The sequence below is a fragment of the Microcaecilia unicolor genome, chromosome 2, assembly GCF_901765095.1.
Source record: "Microcaecilia unicolor chromosome 2, aMicUni1.1, whole genome shotgun sequence".
In the NCBI taxonomy this organism is placed as follows: domain Eukaryota; kingdom Metazoa; phylum Chordata; class Amphibia; order Gymnophiona; family Siphonopidae; genus Microcaecilia; species Microcaecilia unicolor.
In genome coordinates, this window is record NC_044032.1 from 18090112 (window position 1) to 18113582 (window position 23471).

The window sequence follows — 23471 nt, forward strand, 5'->3', positions numbered from 1 at the left end:
TCAGAGCTGACTTGGCAGAATTGTAAGGTCAGTGTTTATCAGGCCGGTCTACTTTGCAAAAACGACGCTCCTTTCAAGAAGTTACCCGGTTCATGCGCTTGGACTGAGATACCGCTGGCTTTTCCCATTTGCAGTATGGATGACTGTAGGGGGAAATCGCGGAAGGTAAAATCTGTTCCCGAGGCGTGGGCAGCTTTGAAAGACTTGTGTTGTGATAACTTACCGTCTCCTACTACTACTACTACTACTTGGCATTTCTATAGCGCTACAAGGCGTACGCAGCGCTGCACAAACATAGAAGAAAGACAGTCCCTGCTCAAAGAGCTTACAATCTAATAGACAAAAAATAAAGTAAGCAAATCAAATCAATTAATGTGAACGGGAAGGAAGAGAGGAGGATAGGTGGAGTGGTTACAAGTGGTTACGAGTCAAAAGCAATGTTAAAGAGGTGGGCTTTCAGTCTAGATTTAAAGGTGGCCAAGGATGGGGCAAGACGTAGGGGCTCAGGAAGTTTATTCCAGGTGTAGGGAGCAGCGAGGCAGAAGGCGCGATGTCTGGAGTTGGCAGTAGTGGAGAAGGGAACAGATAAAGATTTATCCATGGAGCGGAGTGCACGGGAAGGGGTGTAGGGAAGGACAAGTGTGGAGAGATACTGGGGAGCAGCAGAGAGTACATTTATAGGTTAGTAGAAGAAGTTTGAAAAGGATGCGAAAACGGATAGGGAGCCAGTGAAGGGTCTTGAGGAGAGGGGTAGTATGAGTAAAGCGACCCTGGCAGCAGAGTTTTGAACCGACTGGAGAGGGGAGATGTGACTAAGTGGGAGGCCAGCAAGAAGCAGATTGCAGTAGTCTAAACGAGAGGTGACAAGAGTGTGGATGAGGGTTTTGGTAGAGTGCTCGGAAAGAAAGGGGCGGATTTTACGGATGTTGTAAAGAAAGAAACGCAGAAACAAAAGGGGTTCGCAGTTTCCACAAAAATTCAACAAAAGAAGGAAGTAGAAAACACAACTTCAAGAGATCAATCCGAGACAAGGGGTGAGATGCTCCAGGAAAGCTTTATTAGGACCCTACACGGTCCCTGTTTCGGCTTTTAAAAAAGCCTTCATCAGGGGTCGATCAGTGGATGCACAAAGCGTATACTGAGCAGGGACCGTCCTTCTTTGTTAATTTGTACAGCGCTGCGTAACCCTAATAGCACTCTAGAAATGTTAAGTAGTAGTAGTACTTGCATCCCAGGGATCTCCAGGTCCCAAAGCGCAGTCTTTTGGGGACCGCAGTGGGTCACCAGGGGCGAGAGGGCAGGTGAGTAGGTGGAGTTGTAATTCTAATTAGAGACTGTTTTGGATTCACTGCTCTCCAGGAGTTTAAAGATTACAGTGGAATATGTTTGGCCTTGAGAGGTCTATGCCAGGGTAAAGAGATTACTCTGATAAATGTACATGCCCCGAATTCAGGTCAAGCAGCTTTTTTTCTGAAGTTGTTGGGTGATCTCCAGGAGTTTGTCCAAGGATTAGTGATTGTGGGAGGTGATTTGTCACTCCAAATGCACATTTAGATCACTCTTCTGGGGGTGGTCTGTATACTAGACTACATTGGAGAGCAATGCAGGATTTCTTTCGGGGTCTGGAAGCCCTAGTTGGCGCTTGTAACATTCGTCGCAGCGTAAAGGAAATTAGGGACGCAAACAAACTGGGCAACACAATAATAATGGGTGATTTCAATTACCCGATATTGACTGGGTAAATGTAACATCAGGACATGCAAGGGAGGTAAAATTCCTTGATGAAATCAAGGACAGCTTTATGGAGCAGCTGGTACGGAAACAGACGGGAGAAGGAAAAATTCTAGACCTAGTCCTTAGTGGAGTGCATGATCTGGTGCGGGAGGTAATGGTGCTGGGGCCGCTTGATAACAGTGATCATAATATGATTGGATTTGATATTAGCTTTGAAGTAAGTATACATAGGAAATCAAATACGTTAGCGTTTCCTTTAAAAAATAAGACGCTGATAAAATAAGAACTGTGAAAAGAAAACAGAGGAGAGACTGCAAGGGTCAAAAATTTACATCAGGCGTGGATGCTGTTCAAAAACACCATCCTTGAAGCCCAGGCCAAATACATTCAGTGTATTAAAAAAAAAAAAGGACGGAAGACCAAACGACAGCCGGCGTGGTTAAAAAGTGAGGTGAAGGAAGCTATTAGAGCTAAAAGAAAATCCTTCTGAAAATGGAAGAAGGAACCGACTGAAAATAATAAACGGCATAAGGAATGTCAAGTCAAATACAAAGCGCTGATAAGGAAAGCTAAGAGGGACTTCGAATAAAAGATTGCATTGGAGGCAAAAACACATAGTAAAAAAATTTTTAGGTATATTAAAAGCAGGAAGCCAGCAAAAGAATCAGTTGGACCGCTAGATGACCGAGGAGTAAAAGGAGCGATCAGGGAAGACAAAGCCGTAGCGGAGAGATTAAATGAATTCTTTGCTTCGGTCTTCACCAAGGAAGATTTGGGTGGGATACCGGTTCCGGAAATGGTATTCGAAGCTGACGAGTCGGAGAAACTTAATGAATTTTGTAAACCTGGAGGATGTAATGGGGCAGTTCTACAAACTGAAGAGTAGCAAATCTCCTGGACTGGATGGTATTCAACCCACAGTACTGATAGAACTGAAAAATGAGCTTGCGGAGCTAATGTTAGAAATATGAAATGAGATTGAAGGGGGGCAGACTCAAAAAAAGATGTCAGGAAGTATTTTTTCACAGAGAGGGTGGTGGATGCTTGGAATGGAATGCCCTCCTGCGGGAGGTGGTGGAGATGAAAACGGTAACGGAATTCAAACATGCATGGGACATACATAAAGGAATCCTGTGCAGAAGGAATGGATCCTCAGAAGCTTAGCCCAAATTGGGTGGCGGAGCAGGAGGGGGGAAGAGGGGTTGGTGGTTGGGAGGCGAGGATAGTGGAGGGCAGACTTATACGGTCTGTGCCAGAGCTGGTGATGGGAGGCGGGACTGATGGTTGGGAGGTGGGGAATCCTGCTGGGCAGACTTATACGGTCTGTGCCCTGAAAAAGACAGGTACAAATCAAGGTAAGGTATACACATATGAATTTATCTTGTGGGCAGACTGGATGGACCATGCAGGTCTGTTTCTGCCGTCATCTACTATGTTACTATCCTTAAAATCGAGCGTGGTACCGGAAGACTGGAGGGTGGCCAATGTAACGCTGATTTTTTAAAAAGGTTCCAGAGGAGATCCGGGAAATTATAGACCGGTAAAAACAAAATTACAGAGCATATTCAAAAGCATGGATTAATGAGACAAAGTCAACATGGATTTAGTGAAGGGAAATCTTGCCTCACCAATCTACTACATTTCTTTGAAGGGGTGAACAAACATGTGGATAAAGGGGAGCCGGTTGATATTGTGTATCTGGATTTTCAAAAGGCTTTTGACAGAGTACCTCATGAAAGACTCCAGAGGAAATTGGAGAGTCATGGGATAGGAGGTAAGTGTTCTATTGTGGATTAAAAACTGATTAAAAGATAGAAAACAGAGTAGGGTTAAATGGTCAGTATTCTCAATGGAGAAGGTTAGTTAGCGGGGTTCCCCAGCGGTCTGTGCTGGGACCACTGCTTTTTAATATATTTGAAAAATGACCTAGAGATGGGAGTAACTAGTGAGGTAACTAAATTTGCTGATGACACAAAGTTATTCAAAGTCGATAAGTTGCGGAAGGATTGTGAAAAATTACAAGAGGACCTTACGAGACTGGAAGACTGGGCATCTAAATGGCAGATGACGTTTAATGTGAGCAAGTGCAAAGTGATGCATGTGGGAAAGAGGAACCCAAATTATAGCTACATCATGCAAGGTTTCACGTTAGGAGTCACAGACCAAGAAAGGGATCTAGGTGTCGTCGTTGATGATACGTTGAAACCTTCTACTCAGTGTGCTGCTTCGGCTAAGAAAGCAAACAGAATGTTAGATATTAGGAAAGGAATGGAAAACAAAAATGAGGATGTTATAATGCCTTTGTATCGCTCCATGGTGCGACCGTACCTCGAACATTGTGTTCAATTCTGGTCGCCACATCTCAAAAAAGATATAGTGGAATTAGAAAAAGGTGCAGAGAAGGTCGACGAATATGATAAAGGGGATAGGACGACTTCCCTATGAGGAAAGGCTAAAGCGGCTAAGGCTCTTCAGCTTGGAGAAAAGACGGCTGAGGGGAGATATGATAGAGGTCTATAAAATAATGAGTGGAGTGGAACGGGTAGATGTGAAGCGTCTGTTCACGCTTTCCAAAAATACTAGGACTAGGGGGCATGCGATGAAGCTACAAATGTAGTAAATTTAAAATGAATCAGAGAAAATTCTTCACTCCTCCCTCTCCTTCTCTGCACATATCCAGCAGATAGCCAAGACCTGTCGCTTCTCTCTATAACATCAGCAAAATTCACCCTTTCCTCTCTGAGCACACCACCTGAACTCTCGTCCACTCTCTCATTACCTCTCGCATTGACTACTGCAACCTACTCCTCACTGGCCTCCCACTTAACCATCTATCCCCCCTTCAATCCGTTCAGAACTCTGCTGCACGTCTTATATTCCGCCAGAACCGATATACTCATATCACCCCTCTCCTCAGGTCACTTCACTGGCTTCCGATCAGATACCGCACACAGTTCAAGCTTCTTCTTCTCGCCTACAAATGCACTCAGTCTGCAGCCCCTCATTACCTCTCTACCCTCATCTCCCCTTACGTTCCCGCCCGAAACCTCCGCTCACAAGACAAATCCCTCCTCTCAGTACCCTTTCTCCACCACCGCCAACTCCAGGCTCCGCCCATTCTGCCTCGCCTCACCCTATGCCTGGAATAAACTTCCTGAGCCCTTACGCCAAGCCCCCTCCCTACCCATCTTCAAATCCTTGCTCAAAGCCCACCTCTTCAATGTTGCGTTCGGCACCTAACCTTTATACCTTTCAGGAAATTTAGACTGCCCCAATTTGACTGATTGTACATTTGTCCATCAGATTGTAAGCTCTTTGAGCAGGGACTTTCCTATGTTAAATTGTACGGCGCTGCGTAACCCTAGTAGCGCTTTAAAAATGTTAAATAGTAGTAGTAGTAGTAGAGAGCAAAGTTGTATAGAAACCATTGCAGGAGAAACATCACACATCTCTAAGCGCCTCCTCTCGATGGCCAGACCATACGCCAGAAGGGATCCAGATCTTCCATTTCTACCAGATCATGCCAGAGAAGACCCTTACATCTGGGCAATGGGAGAAAGTGGCCATCCAAAATGCACACGAGGTCTGCATATCCAGGCCGGTGAGGCCAATCCAGAGCCACTAGCAAGACCAGATGAGGATGATGCACAATCCGGCTGTTACGATTGTGGCCGTGACCTCTCCCAGACTTACCTTATTCTGGTGGTCAACTTCTGTGCTGGCTTCTGTTTCTTCTTTCTGTGTTGCTAGAGCTGGCTCTGTGTCTGTGGGCTGGCTGCTCCCAGCACGAGTCTAATTGCTTTACTATACTGCAGCTGTGTGTGTTACTTGAGCTAGCTGCCTGTGTGTGCTGGTTGCTTCCAGCGTGGCTCTAATTGCTCTGCTATACTGCAGCTGTGGGGGTTAAGCCTGAGTTAGCTCTAGCTCTGCTATACTGCAGCTGTGGGGGTTAAGCCTGAGTTAGCTCTAGCTCTGTTTCAGTATGCTGCCAGCCTGTGTCTGGTAGTGGTGACATCATCAGGCAGGGTTTTGAAAAGGAAGTGGTGTTCTTCCCTTCAGGGCCTTTGCAACGTTTGCTTAGTCGTTTGCTTTAAGTCCAGGTTAATGGTAGTGCAGTGTGCACTTTTGATCTGTGTTAGCTTCCCTGCTTTTCCCTTGTGGCTCCCCTGCTTTCCCTTTTGGTGCTTTGGAAGCACTTCTGTGATTGGTGCTTTAGAAGCACTTCTGTGTTTGGGGCTTTGGAAGCTCTGTTGTGTTTAGTGCTTTGGAAGCATTGCTGTCTTCTGTGTTTAGCTTCCCTGTTTTTTTCCCTTTTGGCTCCCCTTTTAGTGCTAGGAGGTCTGCTGGTAGTTTGGTGCTTAGGAGCACCGTAGTTAGTTTAGGGTTGTACAGCTGTTGTGCTTGGTGCTTAGGAGCACCTATGCTATTTATGTGTTTAGGTTCCCTGCTCTTTCCCTGTGGCACTTCTGTTAGTATAGGGCTTAGGAAGTCCTTTTGTTGGTTTATTGTTAGGAACACTTTTGTTGCTGTTTGGAGTTCTTCTGTTGGTTAGGGCTTGGGAGCACTTATGTCAGTTTAGGATTTATGAGTACTGCTGTTTCCAGCTTATTCTAGTCCTGGTCCCTGTGTCATCCAGTTTCCGGTAAGTCCTGCCGGCCACTCGAACCCAGGGGCTCAACCCTTGGGGGGGCAGTGGCTAAGTGCAGGTGAAGCTGTACGGACCAGTCCAGTGTGCTCCAGTCCGGTGTGTTCCAGTCCAGTGTCCTCCAGTCCGGGGGTTCCAGTCCAGTGTCCTCCAGTCTGGGGGATTCCAGTCCAGTGTCCTCCAGTCCGGGGGTTCCAGTCCAGTGTCCTCCAGTCCAGGGGATTCCAGTCCGTGTGTTCCGGCTCGCTAGGCGGTGCCTGCAGTCCTGCCGGTGTGCTTGCCCAGCGTTGGTTGGTGGGTTTTGCCTGCTGCTGTCGCTCCTCGTCAGCAGCCCAAGGGCTCACGTTTGCTCCAGAGCCCGGCCCCGCGGGCTCTGAACTTGAGAACCTGACACCGGCACAACAGATAACCTATCAGAGGCTAAGGAGGAAAAATAGAGGGGTTCCTTCATTGGCCATGACTGGAGTAGGGCATCTATCCCTTGAAAGGTCGATCCCTTTGACTATTAAGAAACGCTCTACCTACTTATTGGCTTAAGAAACCATCAAATCCAACAGTGGGGGACCCCAGTAGTCCAGAATGAACTGAAAGGCCTGTTGCTCCAGTTCCCATTCTAAAATATCTAGGAGAGAATGACTGAAAATTCGCTTACACATTGTCCTTGCCTGTAATATGGACTGCTAAGAGGGCCTACAGGTGTCTCTCTGCCCACCAGACACATGCTGCTTCTGGAGCAACAGCTTAACTCCTGGTGCCTCCCTCCTTGTTGATCTAAGCCACCTCAAGGCAATGTCCATCACCACCCTGACTGCTTTCCCGCAAAAGACAGCAGAAACTTCCACAGAGCCAGGCACATTATCCGAGTCTTCAAACGACTGATAGACCAGGCCATTTCCTGCTCAGTCCAGGTCCACTGCACCACACAACCCAGGCAAAGAGCTCCCCAGCTAAGGAGACTTACCACCCCCTGCCTCTCTCGTCCAAGGATGTGAAAGTCCTGAGAGACTGGTGCCCACCAAGAAAACAGGACCCACTGCACCAGCTCCAGAATCGCAGACATGGAGCCCAGGATCTGCAAGTAGTCCCATATCATAGGAACTAGGAGTTCACACAATCTGCGCTTCTGCAGTCAAAGCTTCGCCATAAGGAAAACGCTCCGCCGGCAGTGTTGAAGAGGACTCCCAGATACTCCAGGACCTGGGAGGGAACCAGGTGACTCTTGCCTCAAATTCATGACCCAGCCCAGGATCCCCAACCAAGAGGTGACCTGAGAGATGGCCAGGTTAACCACCACAGCTGAATCCACCCGAACCAGCCAGTCATCCAGGTATACCCCGATCCCCTAGTGACGCAGAAAGGCAGCAACCACCACCATAACCTTGGAGAATGTACACAGGGTCATGGCCAGTCCTGAAGGCAAAACTTGAAATGGCATCCAAGAACTCAGAAGCAATGCTAAAGCTTGTGATGGGCAGCGATGGGAATGTGCAGATAGGCCTTCATGAGGTCCAGGATCATCATGAATTCGCCTAGCCAAAGCGAGGTGAACACAGACCTGATGGTTTCCATGCAAAAATATTGAACCCACAGATATGTATTATCCCCTTGAAGTCCAGGGCAGACGGAGCCACCCTTCTTTGGTACTACAAGAAAATGGAATAGCATCTCTGCCCTTGCTCTTTGCGAGGCACTGGTCCCATAGCACCTAGCTCCAGGAGATGCTGGAGAATAAGGGCTCTAAGCCACATGGGGAAGTGATGAAGGTGTCAGGAATGGGCAGGTAGGCGAGCGAGCTCAAGGGAGTAACCCCTCTCAATCACCTTCAGAACCCACTGGTCTGAAGTGATGTGGGCCCACTCACGATGGAAGAGGGACAACCTGAACCAGCACGGGCCAGTGCAGCTCTGCCTGTGGTGACTAGAAAGCTGACTCTCCTAGGGCCCCAATAGAAGCCTGACCAAAAAGAAGCAGGAGACTACTGGGAACCCTTTTGTCTTAACTTAGCCTGCAAATAGGTGGGAAAATGTGGGATACAAGTGCAACAAATAAAATAAACTCCAGAAGACGAAGAGGCCGAGCTTCCTCCAAATCCTTCACTAGGTCCTTTCCAAACAGCAAGCACCCACCCCCCCCAAAAAAAAAAAAAAATCAAGAAGCTTCTTGGAGGGAACATCCACCACTCAGTGCTAGAGCCACAGTCAGTAATGGTCCACCACAGCTGAGCACACTCAGCAAGAAGCTAGGTGGATCAAACCATAAAAGGACATCCCCTAGGAAGGCCGTGCCAGATTCCAGGCAGAAAACTTCAGGGGACTCCGACAGCTGCTGCAACCAGTGCTGCATAGCTGCCAAAAATAGCTCCTTGAACACTGGATTACTACTACTACTACTATTTAGCATTTCTATAGCGCTACAAGGCGTACGCAGCGCTGCACAAACATAGAAGAAAGACAGTCCCTGCTCAAAGAGCTTACAATGTAATAGACAAAAAATAAAGTAAGCAAATCAAATCAATTAATGTGAACGGGAAGGAAGAGAGGAGGGTAGGTGGAGGCGAGTGGTTACAAGTCAAAAGCAATGTTAAAGAGGTGGGCTTTAGATTTAAAGGTGGCCAAGGATGGGGCAAGACATAGGGGCTCAGGAAGTTTATTCCAGGCATAGGGTGCAGCGAGACAGAAGGCGTGAAGTCTGGAGTTGGCAGTAGTGGAGAAGGGAACAGATAAGAAGGATTTATCCATGGAGCGGAGTGCACGGGAAGGGGTGTAGGGAAGGACGAGTGTGGAGAGATACTGGGGAGCAGCAGAGTGAGTACATTTATAGGTTAGTAGAAGAAGTTTGAAAAGGATGCGAAAACGGATAGAGAGGCAGTGAAGCGACTTGAGGAGAGGGGTAGTATGAGTAAAGCGACCCTGGCGGAAGATGAGACGGGCAGCAGAGTTTTGAACCGACTGGAGAGGGGAGAGGTGACTAAGTGGGAGGCCAGCAAGAAGCAGATTGCAGTAGTCTAAATGAGAGGTGACAAGGGTGTGGATGAGGGTTTTGGTAGAGTGCTCAAAGAAAGGGGCGGATTTTACGGATGTTGTAAAGAAAAATTACAGGTCTTGGCAATCTGCTGGATATGAGAAGAGAAGGAGAGAGAAGAGTCAAAGATGACCCCAAGGTTTCGAGCTGAGGAGACAGGGAGAATGAGAGAGCCATCAACAGAAATAGAAAATGGGGGGAGCGGGGAGGTGGGTTTGGGGGGGAAATGAGAAGCTCGGTTTTGGTCATATTTAATTTCAGGTGGCGTTGAGACATCCAGGCAGCAATGTCAGACAAGCACGCTGAAACTTTGGTTTGGATGCAAGGTGAGAGATCAGGGGTAGAAAGGTAGATTTGGGAGTCATCAGCATAGAGATGGTAGGAAAAGCCATGGGATGAGATTAATGAACCAAGGGAAGAAGTGTAGATAGAAAAGAGGAGGGGACCAAGAACAGAACCCTGAGGTATGCCAACAGGCAGAGGGATAGAAGTAGAAGAGGATCCACCAGAGTGAACACTAAAGGTGCGGAGGGAGAGGTAGGAAGAGAACCAGGAAAGGACAGAGCCCTGGAATCCAAATGAGGACAGGGTATTTAGGAGTATGCTGTGATCGACAGTGTCAAATGCAGCGGAAAGATCAAGAATTATTGAGGATGGAATATTGACCTCTGGATTTAGCCACTAATAGGTCATTGGAGACTTTAGTAAGCGCAGTTTCGGTTGAGTGGAGAGGGCGAAAACCAGATTGTAGTGGGTCAAGAATAGCATGTGAGGAGAGAAAAATCAAGGCAGCGGCGTTGAACAGCACGCTCAAGTAATTTGGAGAGAAAAGGAAGGAGGGAGATGGGTCGGTAATTAGAGGGACAAGTAGGGTCGAGTGAAGGCTTCTTAAGGAGAGGTGTGGATGCCCTCACTGAGAAAGCCAACCTTAACTACTGCTTCTCTCGTATGTCATGGCACTCCCAGAAGACCAAGCCAGAGCAGTTGCTTTAGTGATTGCCCTGTCAAGCTTATGCCCAATACTGCATCACTTCCTCAGGGGCAAAGGAATAAAGGCGATCAAGAGACCAAGGTCATTTGAGAGCCCCATCCAGAGACTTCCATTCTGCCAGCATTATGCGGGTGAGAGCCTTATGAACGAGCATCCCTAGAGTCTCTGTAACCTCATCTATGAGACAAGAGTGCCACACGGTGGAAGAGCCAGATCACATGGGACTGCTCTTCTTCCTCCTCCCGTTGAGGAAGAGTCCTCTAAATCAAAGTCCAAGGGGGGCCGAGGGTCAGAGATGACCTCCAGGTCCTCTCCAGATGTTCTGGAGCTGGCTGTACATCTGAGACCCCCCCCCCAACAGCGCCCCAACCAGGGACATCCAGGCCTCAAGGGGCCCCACCACTGGCTGATGGGCCAGCCTCCTCCTGTAAGGGCGTGACCCTTTGGATGAGGATCTGGAGTCAAAGCACCCGAAGGCCCCTGCAAGCAGACCCAAGGTGGGGGGAAGGAAAGCCCCCCCCCCCCCCCGAGCTCCGATGGGGTTGAGATGAAATCTGCTGCCTGGAAATAGCAGCAGGAGAAAAAGTAAACCCTAAGAAAAAATGGTTCTCACCAAAGTCATTAGGACCACACATCCCAACGCTTCAGAGAAGGGAGAGGAGGAAGAAACTCCTGCAGCCACCCCTGGGACTATTTCCATAGTCAGAAACAGCTCACTAAAAGAGGGGCAGAAACAGCTCATTGCAAGACGGGCAGACAGATCTACTGGCTCTTGCAGACACCATAGCATCTGCCTGCACGTGCAGGCCTGTCCTGCTGCTCCAGCGAACCTTTGCCTGAGGCACCGATGTCCTTGTTGTCCCCACCAACTCTCTCAGGTGTACTCTTAGAGTTGAGGGTTTTTTGTTTTTTTTTTTTTTTACTTCAACAGCTTTACTCCCTGCGAAAGGGAATAAAGCTAAGCCAGGCAAGCAAAATAGAAAAAATACATTTTTTAAAGCCTGGGAGCTGCAGGGGAGCCCAAGGGAAATACACTCAAACAGGATGAGCAGGCAAGGAGGGGCAAGGGGAATGGGGACCCACACCCCTCTGGCAGGGTCCCAAAGGACTAAGCCACAAGCCTCACCAAGTAGATGCTAAGAAGCATGACTGAGGAGGCAGTGGAGCCAAGTTCCACGCTCCACCAGGTCTGGTCCTGGGACTAGATAACCTGAATGCAGGCCATTAGGCTCAAACAAGCTCTGTGGATGTGGCCAGCAGAAGAGAAAGCTAGGCCAGGGACCAGAAGCACCAGACAGCATGACCTACCTTCTGCTGAGGTAGAGAAAATACTGGATCTTTCCAGGAAGCACCACCAACAACCAACCAGCGACATCTTTGATAAACTCATTTTCTTCCTCTACCTCCATCTGCTAGTAGGAAGGGATAACACCCACTTCTCTGCAGAGCACTGTAGCTAGACACTAAGGAATGCCTGTTAAATTTTCTAAGTTTCAATGTAAAAAGGTAAAATGGAATAAAAATAACACTGTACATCAGAATGGAAATTTTCAAAGCTATTTACCCAAGCCAAAAATTGCTTTGTTTTGCCAAGCAAAACCAAATCAAGTTCTTCCATAGCGAATGTACTCTCAGCCTGAGTGTAAGAAAATATTCTCAGAAAGTTAAGTGGAGAGAGGAAAAAAAGAAGAAAAAAAAACTTGTGTACACATCATATTTTCTAAACTAAATTGGATAATTTCACTCTCACCTGCCCACATATTTCTCTTTGAAAATTTGCATAAAAGTAAGCATACTAAATTTAACCCTATATTTTACACACACAATTTGAAAACTGCTCTCTGTACTATCCTAATTCTAAACAATTTTTTAAGTTCAGATATTTACCTATGAAACCTGATGCTGACAATTAAACACATTAAAAACCACAGTATGATCTCTCAACTATATGTTCACCTAAATATTTGAGATTTACTTTGAGGTTCAAGTATTAAGGCAGCATGAAAAACAGGTCTTACCTGAAGATCCTTGTAATTTGGCTTTTTTGACTGTAAAAAAACAAAATATTGGTACGTTTAGACCAGAATTTAGTACAAGTCATGAACAAGATCCATTAAACACCAAGACACAAAATTTTGGACACATTTTAGACATAACAGAATTCATGCAGCTTGTAGATCTTTCCATCAACTGGGTTTTTAAATTCAGTTCCTGGACCCATAATTTCAAAAATTGCACAGCTGTGCACAAGAACCATTTGAGTACTTCTGTGGTTTATTGCATTCAGTACCGCTGTGAGAAGTTGCGTATAAGGCAAACTTCACAATGATTAAAAACTCGTATTCAGGAACACAAGAGTACTATTATTACTCAAAAAACAGTTCTCCTTTATTGATGCATTGTAATTTGAACCACTGCTTCACATCATTGAAGCATTGGGCTTTGGAATGTATCCCCCTGAACATGAGAGGAGGAGATATACAGAAGAGACTACTTCAGGCAGAGAAGTGGATTTTTAAGCTAAACTCCCTTGAACCATGTGGTTTAAATGGTAAAATAGACTGGCATTTTTTCTGAAATTATTTTTCCAAAAATTGCTCTTGTACATTGAGCTTTTTCTGTTTGTTTGAAGTAGGTGGCTGCTACTATTTGAAACCGGTTGGTCTACCCCCTGGAAAGGAAAAATTACGTTCTTACCTGATAATGTTTTTTCCTTTAATCATACCAGACCAGACCAATGGGTTATGTCCATCCACCAGAGGAAGGAGACAGAGAAAATAGTCCCAATTGGCACCCTCAAAGGTATCATGCAGCCTGGAATGTTCAATATTTTAAATAGACAAGCAATGGTGTTCAAAACTTCTACACGAGAAACACAAGGTAAATACAGAAGCCACCCGAGTACAGAACACTGGGCTTCCCAGAAATCCTGCACCAGCAAAGGTGAACGAAATGCCATCGAGATAATCTGCAGTGATGCAATGTGCTCCCTGTGCTGTGTCATGTACCACTAAGTCAGAGTCTGTAAGTGATGCAGAGGACTCAATGGAGAAAATAACCTCGAGTTTTACCAGACTGGCACAGCATTGTGGCAAGGAGAAAGATGAGTAATGTGATGGAATGTTACAATTGCCATGTACTGGAGAGCACCCAGTCACACACATAGCAGAAAGTAATCCTAAAGTATCCAAAGAGAGAAGAAAACCCACTAGGGAGGGTGTCTGGACTGGTCTGGTATGATTAAAAGAAAGAAAATTATCAGGTAATAATATAATTTTTCGTTCCTTGTCATCTATACCAGACCAGACCAATGGGATGTAGCAAAGCAGTCACTCCATTAGGGTGGGAGAAGAAAGGAGCCAAAATACCACCAAAGTGAAACTAAGCAGCCATAGCAGCACGAATGTCAGATACAGGAAGTACCAAAAGTTCCTCGAAACAAAAAAACAGTGCACCCTGTTGCATGGTAGACCATCAACATGAGGCTACCAGAAAGGAGCTAAGCAATAGCAAAAGCACATTGACCGCACAGAGGGGTCATATCCTGCGAACTTTCAGGAAACTGAAAAAATACTTTCTGAGACTGAGATTATGGACCATCTCCGCTCAGCTACAGGACAAAAGGATGCCAGGCCTGCAAACTGAACTATTAGCAACTCAGTCAAGAGCCCGCAACCATGTGGAAACTCCAACAAAAGTATCAGGTATCTGCCTCTAAGCAGGAAGCATACTACAGACCTACCGCAGCACCAGAGAAGGCGAAGCAGAGACAAGGGCAATGACATACCCCCCGAGAAGAGTCCTTGCGCTAAGCCTTAGGTTGAAACCCAGCGGACATCTCGAAAACAGAATCTCGTAGTCCATGAAAACATGGAATCCTGGTCTACGTGTGAGAAAAGGGAAATGGGACTTGATATACCGCCTTTGAGGTTTTTGCAACTACATTCAAAGCGGTTTACATATATTCAAGTACTTATTTTGTACCAGAGGCAATGGAGGGTTAAGTGACTTGCCCAATCACAAGGAGCTGCAAGACATAAGATTCCTTGAACAAGGAGTGTAAAGGAGCTCCTATCAACAGAGAGACTGAAGTAAGGCCAAAGACACAAAGAAGGCAGTAAACACCACCAACCTAGCTGCGGCTCTGATACCATCCGAAGCTGGGAGTATGCCCGAAAACCAGAGAAGGGTGACCATCACCAGAGAAAAGGGGAATGTAAAAGGCCGAGAAATGCCCCAAACGCAGTGCCCAAGCCATGCAGGACCTGCATAGCCGCGCTGTAAAACCATAATTGGAGGCACACTCCACAGCCCCAGAAGCTGCGCTGCACATGCAACACTGAAGCTATGGCTCATGAAGGCCAGAAATGGCCTCCTGGTTCAACAGAAATGAGTAGGCTATACCTCAGAGCCAGAGAAAAAAAGAAATCTCCGCCTCCACAAAGGGAAGTATGTAGAACTCACAGAGACAACACAGTCTGCACACGTTCAAACCAAAGTGACGCCCAATGGCCAGCTGTGGTGCCAAGGCGACTGGCCAGCAATAGAGCAAAATTCCACCAGGATAGCTGTAACAAGTCCCCAGAGCAAGAATGCAGGTACACCCCCTATCAGGGAAGACGCCGCAGCTGAAGGCCTGAAACAGACTCGCAGGCAACTACCAGGAAAAGTACCGGGCCTCACTAGCAGAAAGGCCAGGGAAGAAAAGTCCAACTTCCAAAAAGGTAGCTACGCAGTACAAGAAGGAAAGGAGCTACACACTACAGCCAATGCTGACTCTGCATGTTACCACGAATGCCAGCTGAGCTAACAGTGGCTATAAAGGGTTGCACTCCCCAAGGAATAGGGAAGAATTCCCATACAGCTATAGAAGAAGCTGTGCTCTAACTCCAACTCTAGAGGAGCACAAAACAGGGCAATGGAGCATGGCACTGCACCCACACAAAGGGCGCAGTTCCCTACATCCAAAGAAAGAGTCGCCATCAACAGACAGCCAAGGAACAAAGTTTCCCAGACAAAAAACTGCCATGGTGGCAGCAGGAAATCCAAATCGCTGTGTGCAAACGCTTTCCAAAAACAAATAACGCTGAAAAGAGAAGAGCCTCAGAAACATAGCTAAGGTAGCAACCCAGACTACATGCTGGCAATGAGGCGCTCCAAGCCACCGAGACACGGCCCAACAGTGCACCAAAGAACAGAGGAGCTGAGCACAAATAAAAGGAAAGGCCAGCTGAGAAGTCCGGGCTGGAAAAGCTGAACCAGAGTCCCCAGGAATGAAAAAGGAAACACTTAGTGATCGATCCAAAGCACTCAAAAACCAGAGCTCCTCAGAGAGCCGAAGCATGAAAGAAGGCAGCAGAAGACTAGCAACTGTGGAGAAAGATCACCATCTGCGCAACAAAAATAAACAGGAGCAAGGAAAAACAGAGCTGAAGCAGAGAGAAGCATCGCTGCAGCACAAACTCCAGTACCGGCGCTCACTTCCATGCCTGACAAACACAGCAGCCAACGGAAACTCCAACAGGAAGGAAGGAACGAGGTCCACCGGGTCAGACGGTGAAAAATACTGACCGAAGGGGAAAAAAAAAAAAACACTACCGTAGAAACAAAGCTCCATGCTGCGAAAATAAAAAAAACAATGCTCTGGCTGGAAAACAGCAATCACAATGGCTTACTCAAAAAGCCCGCCAAAAATAACTACAGGAGGAGAAACCGCCGCCATGAAGAACTTGTGCAGAAAATCACAGAGGTCAGGAAGCGAAAGGAAATGAAGCAAAGGTAACCAGGAGAAGTTTTTTTTTTTTGTTTGTTTTTTAACCAGAGACCATAAAGTCTGTGCCTCAAGAAAACAAAACAAAATACATATACTCTGAGGAAGATAAATCCGAAAGAAAAAAAAATTACCTTACAGTCAGAACAAAACTAAGCCAGACCTGTGGAAATTGCAGGATAAGAGCCCCACAAGGCAGTTAAATTGTTCCATGCCACCAGCAACAATCTCTCTGCCACAAGGTCAACAGGTGAGGTAGGGGAGGGAACCAGGAATACTGGATATCCCCTAGCTGGCAGATGAGGGACCCAGGGTCACTGAGTATCATCACAAAATATCCAAATCCAAAATACCCAAGTCCAAACTCAAAACCCACCTCTTTACCACTGCTTTTGACTCCTAACTCACTTGCCCTGTCCTTTATCCTCACCTCTTTATTCCCTTACCCTTAACTGTTTGTCTGTTTACCTGTCTTATCTAGATTGTAAGCTCTTTGAGCTGGGACTGTCTTTTGTGTATGGTATACAACGCTGCGTATGCCTTGTAGCGCTATAGAAATGATAATTAAGATAGATAGCTAGAAATGCATGCTACCAGCCCAGCCCTAGCTCCACTGTTCTCCAGAACAAGCTGGGCCAGGAGCTAATAGCCAGTCACTAAGAGGAACTGCATGATCTGTCCACCATCCGCTAGGAGACAGAGAAAATATTGAACATTCTAGGATGCGTGATACTTGGGACTATTTTCTCCGTCTCCTTCCGCTGGTGGATGGACATAAGCCATTGGTCTGGACTGGTCTGGTATAGATGACAAGGAAGCATCCGATATTAAAAACCATCGTTGGTAGGAGTAGCCTATAGCCAGCAGCAGTGGTGAATGCTGAGTTTTGTAGCATTAAAGTAAGTTTATGAATATGTAGATGTTTGTGAGAACTAGTGGCTGTAATGCTGATATTTTTCTGCATGGATCTTTTTCAGAGTATCCTGTATGTCCCTGAAGCAGGTGGATAAAACACTGGCCGTCGTTGGGCAGTTGCGGTAGTTTCATGCAGAACAGATATGTTTTTGATCTAAGTACAATTCATGCTTACTTTTAAATAATGATAATATGTTTTTAATCAAGACTGAAATGCCTTTTTTAGAAAGATGAAGTGAATACACAGGAGGTTTTTTACACCAGTGATAGCACTGTAGCCATTTCTGGTCCACTATAGTTAAAGCGAGCTTTGGCTCATTGAGGCTTTTTCCTCCTAGTGATTTTTACTTTGACGTCTACATTTATACTTTGCTTTGTGCATTTAGTCAAGGTGAAAGAATTTTTGTCTATTACATACTTTCAATGCCACCTCCTTCTTTGTTATGATTAAAAAATTTAGATAATTTTTCTTCATAAAGTATTTTAGGCAAACTATTCAAAACACAGCTGTTCGATTGATTTTTTAATTGTGTAAAACTGATCAAATAACTATGTTCAACTCTACTGGCTTCTATTGGAGGCTCAGATTGTGTTTAATTTTTTTTTTTTTTTAATTTGTAAGAAGTCTTTATTGTTCATTGAAACAACACAAAGAATGCAAAATACTATCCAGCAGATTACATTTACCTTTGACTAATACAGTATTCCACTAGTGCTTTGTACAGTATAACTCATCATAGTTTCAACTTTCCGATATCAACATTTTTAAACTTCAACATTTTTTTTTTTTTTTTCCCCCCAACTTTTTAATAGAACAGAAGTTACCCTCCCTCCCGCCCCCCTACCCCTCTCCGCCAAGAAAGCACCGCTGAGCACTACCTCTCTTTTTTTTTTTTTTTTTTTTTTTTTTTTTTAATATTTAACTAGACACTCTTCTCTCAGACATATTAGTTCGTCAGAGCGTCTACAGGGATGTATTTCCAAACAGAGTGCCATTTCCCCATTTGTTGCTTATGCTCAGCCACCAATCTTTCCATTTCACGTACATACCTCAACTTATTAAGCCACTTAGCCAGCGGGGGAACTCCCTCCCTCCTCCATTGTGAAGCTACAACCACCCTTGCTGTACCAACCACATACTTTGCCAAAGTTTGTTGACAGGATAATAGGCCTGCAATCCTAGCTGAAAATAGGAACACCTCAGGGGCCCAGGGCACTGTGCACCCTATCCAAGCCTGCAGCCTGTAATGTACCGCCTTCCAAAAGGCACGGATTTTAACACAATTCCACCATATGTGTCCCATGGTACCCTCTTGGCCACATCTTCTCCAACACATGCCCGAGGCATTTGGGAACATCTGCCTCGAGCAGGCGTGAGATACCACCGATATAATACTTTCATAGCATTCTCCTGCAGGGGTACATGGGTTGACACCTTCACAGCTGCTTTTTCTATGCTCTCCCACCCAGGGTCTCCCAAACTCGTCCCCAGCTCTCGCTCCCAGCTTTTCCTATGTACCTCGTAACTGGGCGCCTGCTTGCTTATATTATGGTACAAGGAACCTATCAATCCCCTAGATGTAGCATGTCGCTCACATATCCCCTCCAAATCTAATTTCTCACGCTGCATCACCTCCCTCACCGCCTTGCTTTTAAGGAGAGATACTAATTGACGGTATGCAAAGTCGCCTCCCTCCACCCCAGGATATCTGCCCCGCAATGTATCGAAAGATACCAGCATATCAGCTTCAAATAATTGGCCCCAGGTTCTCACCCCTATCTCATACCATTTAGTAAAGATCCCCGTTATCGTCCCCGGTAAAAATAAAGGATTAAAAGCTATCGGCGTGTAGCGAGTCAATATACATTGTCTCTTAGGGAACAAACTATCCCAATAATGGAGCGTTACCGCTATGGAGGGACAAGCTCTTTCATTTATACTTCTAAAGGATTTTGGCAACCACATTAGTGCACTCAAAGGTTTGTCACCCACAGAATGTTGTTCTATTTGCACCCATTGGTGGTCCGGGTATTCTTGATACCATTCCAGTGCTGCTTTCCCCTGCGCTGCCCTGTAGTACCATGCAAGATTGGGTACCCCAAGTCCCCCCCCTTTTCCTTTCCTTATATAGGAGCGACCTTGCTAGCCTAGGACGCTTTCCTGCCCAGATGAATCGCACCAGCCTATCTTGTAAATTAGCTAAGAATCGCCTGGGCATTATCACAGGCAGCACCTGGAAAAGGTATAACAGTCTTGGCAAGACATTCATTTTAAGAATAGCTATCCTGCCAAACCATGATGTTCCCAAATCTCCCCACCTCTCTAGATCTTCCTTGATAATTTTACCCAACCCCTTATAGTTTGCATTAAAGAGCTCCGAAGGATCCCTAGTCAGATTCACCCCCAGGTATTTTAAATGTTTGTGGGCCCACCGAAATGGAGATGAAATCTTTAAAGACTCCACCACATCCTCCGGAATTGTCACATTCAGGGCCTCAGATTTTGCCATGTTGACCCTAAATCCAGACACCTCTGAATACTGCTGTATCATGTGTTCTAAGTGCGGGAATGTGGTCAAGGGTCTAGTGACGAACAATAATACATCATCTGCAAATAAGGCCAATTTATGTGTTCTATCTGCTATCTTAGCTCCCGAAATATCAGGATCAGACCGCACACGGGCTGCAAAAGGCTCCATTACCATTGCAAATAATAAGGGAGACAAAGGGCATCCCTGCCTAGTACCTCTATGTAAATTGAATAAGTCTGAATTTCCTCCATTGACCCGAACACAGGCCTTAGGGAACTCGTAAAAGGCCCGAATCCAGCTACGAAATTGTATTCCAAACCCCATATTTTCCATCACCTTATACATGAAAGGCCAGTGAACCCGATCAAAGGCTTTTTCCGCGTCGAGGCTTAAAAGACATAGCGGCTTCTGATTGTTTTTTGCCAAGTTCATTATATCCACCGCCCTTCTAATATTGTCCATCGCCTTTCGGTACTGAACAAAACCCACTTGGTCTGGATGAATAAGTACTGGCAGAATAGGGGCCAGACGGTTCGCCAGTACCTTAGCCAATATTTTGACATCTGCATTAAGCACAGAAATAGGTCTGTAGGATCCGCATTCAGAGTGATCTTTGCCTGGTTTAGGCAAGACCGCTATCCATGCCTCCATCATTGATTGAGGTAATGACCCCCCTCTCCCCACCTGATTAAACAAATCTGCTAGGAGCGGAGCTATTTCAGGGGCAAACTGCCTATAGAACTCATTGGGCAACCCATCAAGACGGGCGATTTATGTGAGGGGAGACTACTAATTGCTTCCTGGATTTCCCCGGGAGTGATTGGCTCATCTAACATTGTCTGCTGCTGGTGACTCAGAGAGGTAAGTTCACTATCCTGTAAGTAATGATCTATCAATTCCATCGAAGGGTTAAGCTTTTGGGCATATAGATCTTTATAAAATTCCCCAAATCTGTGTCGTATTTGTTCGGATGTACTTAAGGTATCTCCTCCACCATCTCGTATCTTTATGATATTCCGCTCAACTTTTTGCCTGCGCAACTTAATGGCGAGGAGGCGCCCTATTTTGTTAGCATATGCATATGAGCTCACCCTATTCTTTGCCTGTAGCATGCTTAGGTGTTCTGAATATATGGAGTCAAGGCGCATTCTCTGGGAATTAAGTTCTCTCAGAACCCCAGCTGCGCCAGTAGCCTTATGCTGCTCCTCTAGCAAACGAATGCTTTCCAGGCATTCCGCGATCTGCGCCCTACGAGCTTTCGATTGTCTACTGGCCAATTGTAGGAAATATCCCCGGGTCACCGCCTTCATAGCATCCCATATTATACTAAGCTGGGGTCCTGAGCCTAGATTAAATTCAAGATACTCTTTCAACACTTGCTTGTATCCATCCACCACTGTCCCCTCCCGCAGAAGACCAGTATTCAGTGTCCATCTTTTATTTTTTTTTTCGGCCCTAATATTTGGTAGAGTCACCCATATGGGGGCATGATCCGACAGAGTCACATTACCTATCCCTGCTTCAGGACCATGCTCCACCAGGGTTGCATCCACAAACATATAGTCAATGCGTGAATAAGAGTTATGTACTGCGGAGTAAAATGTATAGTCTCGTACCCTCTGATGTTTTACCCTCCATAGGTCCACTGTGCCCAGCGAAAGCGCCAAAGATTTCAAGGCCAAAGATTCCCTATGCCCCTCGCCTCTGGGGAGCCCTGAACGATCTATGCTCGGGTTCATCACTGTATTGAAGTCCCCCCCTATTACTAGTGAGCCCTGCGCAAAAGTAGCCAAGGAATTTCTAACCTTCCCCAGGAACCCAACCTGTCCCGTGTTAGGCGCATATATAGAGGCCAGGGTTAAATCCACATTATCAATCTTGGTATGCATGAAAATATAGCGTCCACCCACATCCCGTTTTACCTTAAGAACCTGCGCCCCAACCGCAACGTGAATCAAGATCGCAACTCCTCCTTTCTTTGACCCATTTGCTGATGCACAATACACTACTGGGTACTCTGGATGGGAAAGAAGCCTTTCATGTCTACCCACCAAATGCGTCTCCTGCAGGAGAACCACATGTGGTCTATGCTGCTTTATTTCCTTATAAAACTTTTGCCTCTTCTGAGGCATGTTTAGGCCCTTTACATTATAGGAGAGAATTTTTAAGTCCATGTCAATCACCGTAGTTTGTAATAAAGCTGTTCTATCGCACCCCTGCATGATATCTCTATACAGTGCCATAATGCAAAATATATTCCCTGCATACCCAGCAGTGCCCCTCTCTCTCCCTTATTTTCCCATATCTCACTATCCCCCCCTCCCTCCCACCCCCTCCATTCACACCAATTGGAAGACCAATGTCCTCCAAGTGGGTCTTTGGGAAGTTATTCACCCACCACATAGTTCCCAAACCCACATCCATCCCTCCCCATCAATATCAGCTCATTCACGATCCCACTTAATCCTCACCCTTACATCTTTCATTACTGTGCCCTCCTTTCAATTTACCATTTCAACGTTCTTCAAAATCATACATTTTAAGGTTGTTGTCAACCCTACCATCAATGTTCAGAGTCAACTGGCATTTGCAGCAATGCCTACCCAACAAGATAATCTCCTGGAAGCATGTCCCCAGTGTCCCGATCCAGCTTGCTTCAACGCTTCTGGTTATTGTGCCTTGCGGGTCCCGGGGTTCTCTGCCATCGCTGAAGCTTCGTCTTGGTAGCTGGCGCCATCACTCCAGGTGCAGTCTTTGTGGACACCATCTCATCTGCGTGCAAGGCGTCCCATGCCTCTTGAAGAGTTTGCACCCGATATTTGGTGCCTTTCAGAGAGAAATTTAATGAGAAGGGGAAGCCCCATCTATATTGTATCTGTTGTTTGCTCAGAACTTCCAGCGCCGGTCTCATCAGCCTCCTCATCTGGAGCGTGAATAACGAGAGGTCCTGGTAGACCTGAACCGGGGCTCCACCATACTCCAGACTCTTTGTCTTCCTAGCTGAGGCTAAAATTCTCTCCTTAATCTCATACTTGTGAAATCTCACAATTATGTCCCTTGTCTGCTGCTCTTTTCGTGCTCCAAGAGCTCTGTGCGCTCTGTCCAGCTCGCATCTCATTTCATCTGCCTCAGAGCCCAACAAAGTAGAGCATAATGTATGCACTATTTCTGCCACGTTCTCTGTGTCTCCACCCTCTGGGACTCCTCGGAAACGGAGATTATTTCTTCGTCCCCTGTTTTCGATATCATCTAGTTTATATTGCAGGAGCTCATGTTTTTGTTCCATAGTCTGTAACATATTAGTGTGCTTATCAATCAGTTCAGCGTGCTCATCTAGTTTTAACTCTGCCTCCTCCACTCTACCGCCCAATTCTCTGAGGTCCGCGCTGAGCGTATCCATGCGCTCTAAAATTTCTACTTTTGACTGCTTAATCTCCAACTGTATCGTAGCAGTTAACTTGCGGAGCTCAGCGGACAATCCTTTCTTGGAAGGGGGGGCTCGCGTCTCAGCCATAGATAACGCTGAATCTGAATCCGACGGAGACCCGCGCTCCGGGGATTCGCGGTGTCTGGAGGCCTTACTCGCCACGCTTTTCTCCGCTTTTTCCATCTCCTTTTTCCGGGTCGAGGCCGCTTTACTCATAGCGTCTGTATGTCAGGAGGTATTTTCTTACAGTTTCGCAATTTTTATCGCCGTTTGGATCGTGTTGTTTCCAATTTTACAGCTTTGGGGAAGGGAGCTGTGAATTCAGGCTACCATGCCGTCGGCTGACGTCACTTCCTCCACCAGATTGTGTTTAATTTTAACATATATTGTTCAAGGTTATTTATGCCACTGCACCATTATATATGGGTGATTTATTT

General features: G+C 46.1%; 1 protein-coding gene across 3 annotated transcripts in view; it reads right to left on the reverse strand.

Annotated features, from left to right (window-relative positions):
• Positions 1-23471, reverse strand: part of UNC13B (unc-13 homolog B) — a 763085-nt gene that overhangs the window by 660874 nt on the left and 78740 nt on the right. For all 3 annotated transcript variants that reach the window (XM_030192818.1, XM_030192817.1, XM_030192819.1), the window contains exon 2: positions 12410-12439. In XM_030192818.1, the coding sequence (XP_030048678.1) occupies positions 12410-12439 (30 nt within the window). The remainder of the gene's footprint in view (positions 1-12409; positions 12440-23471) is intronic.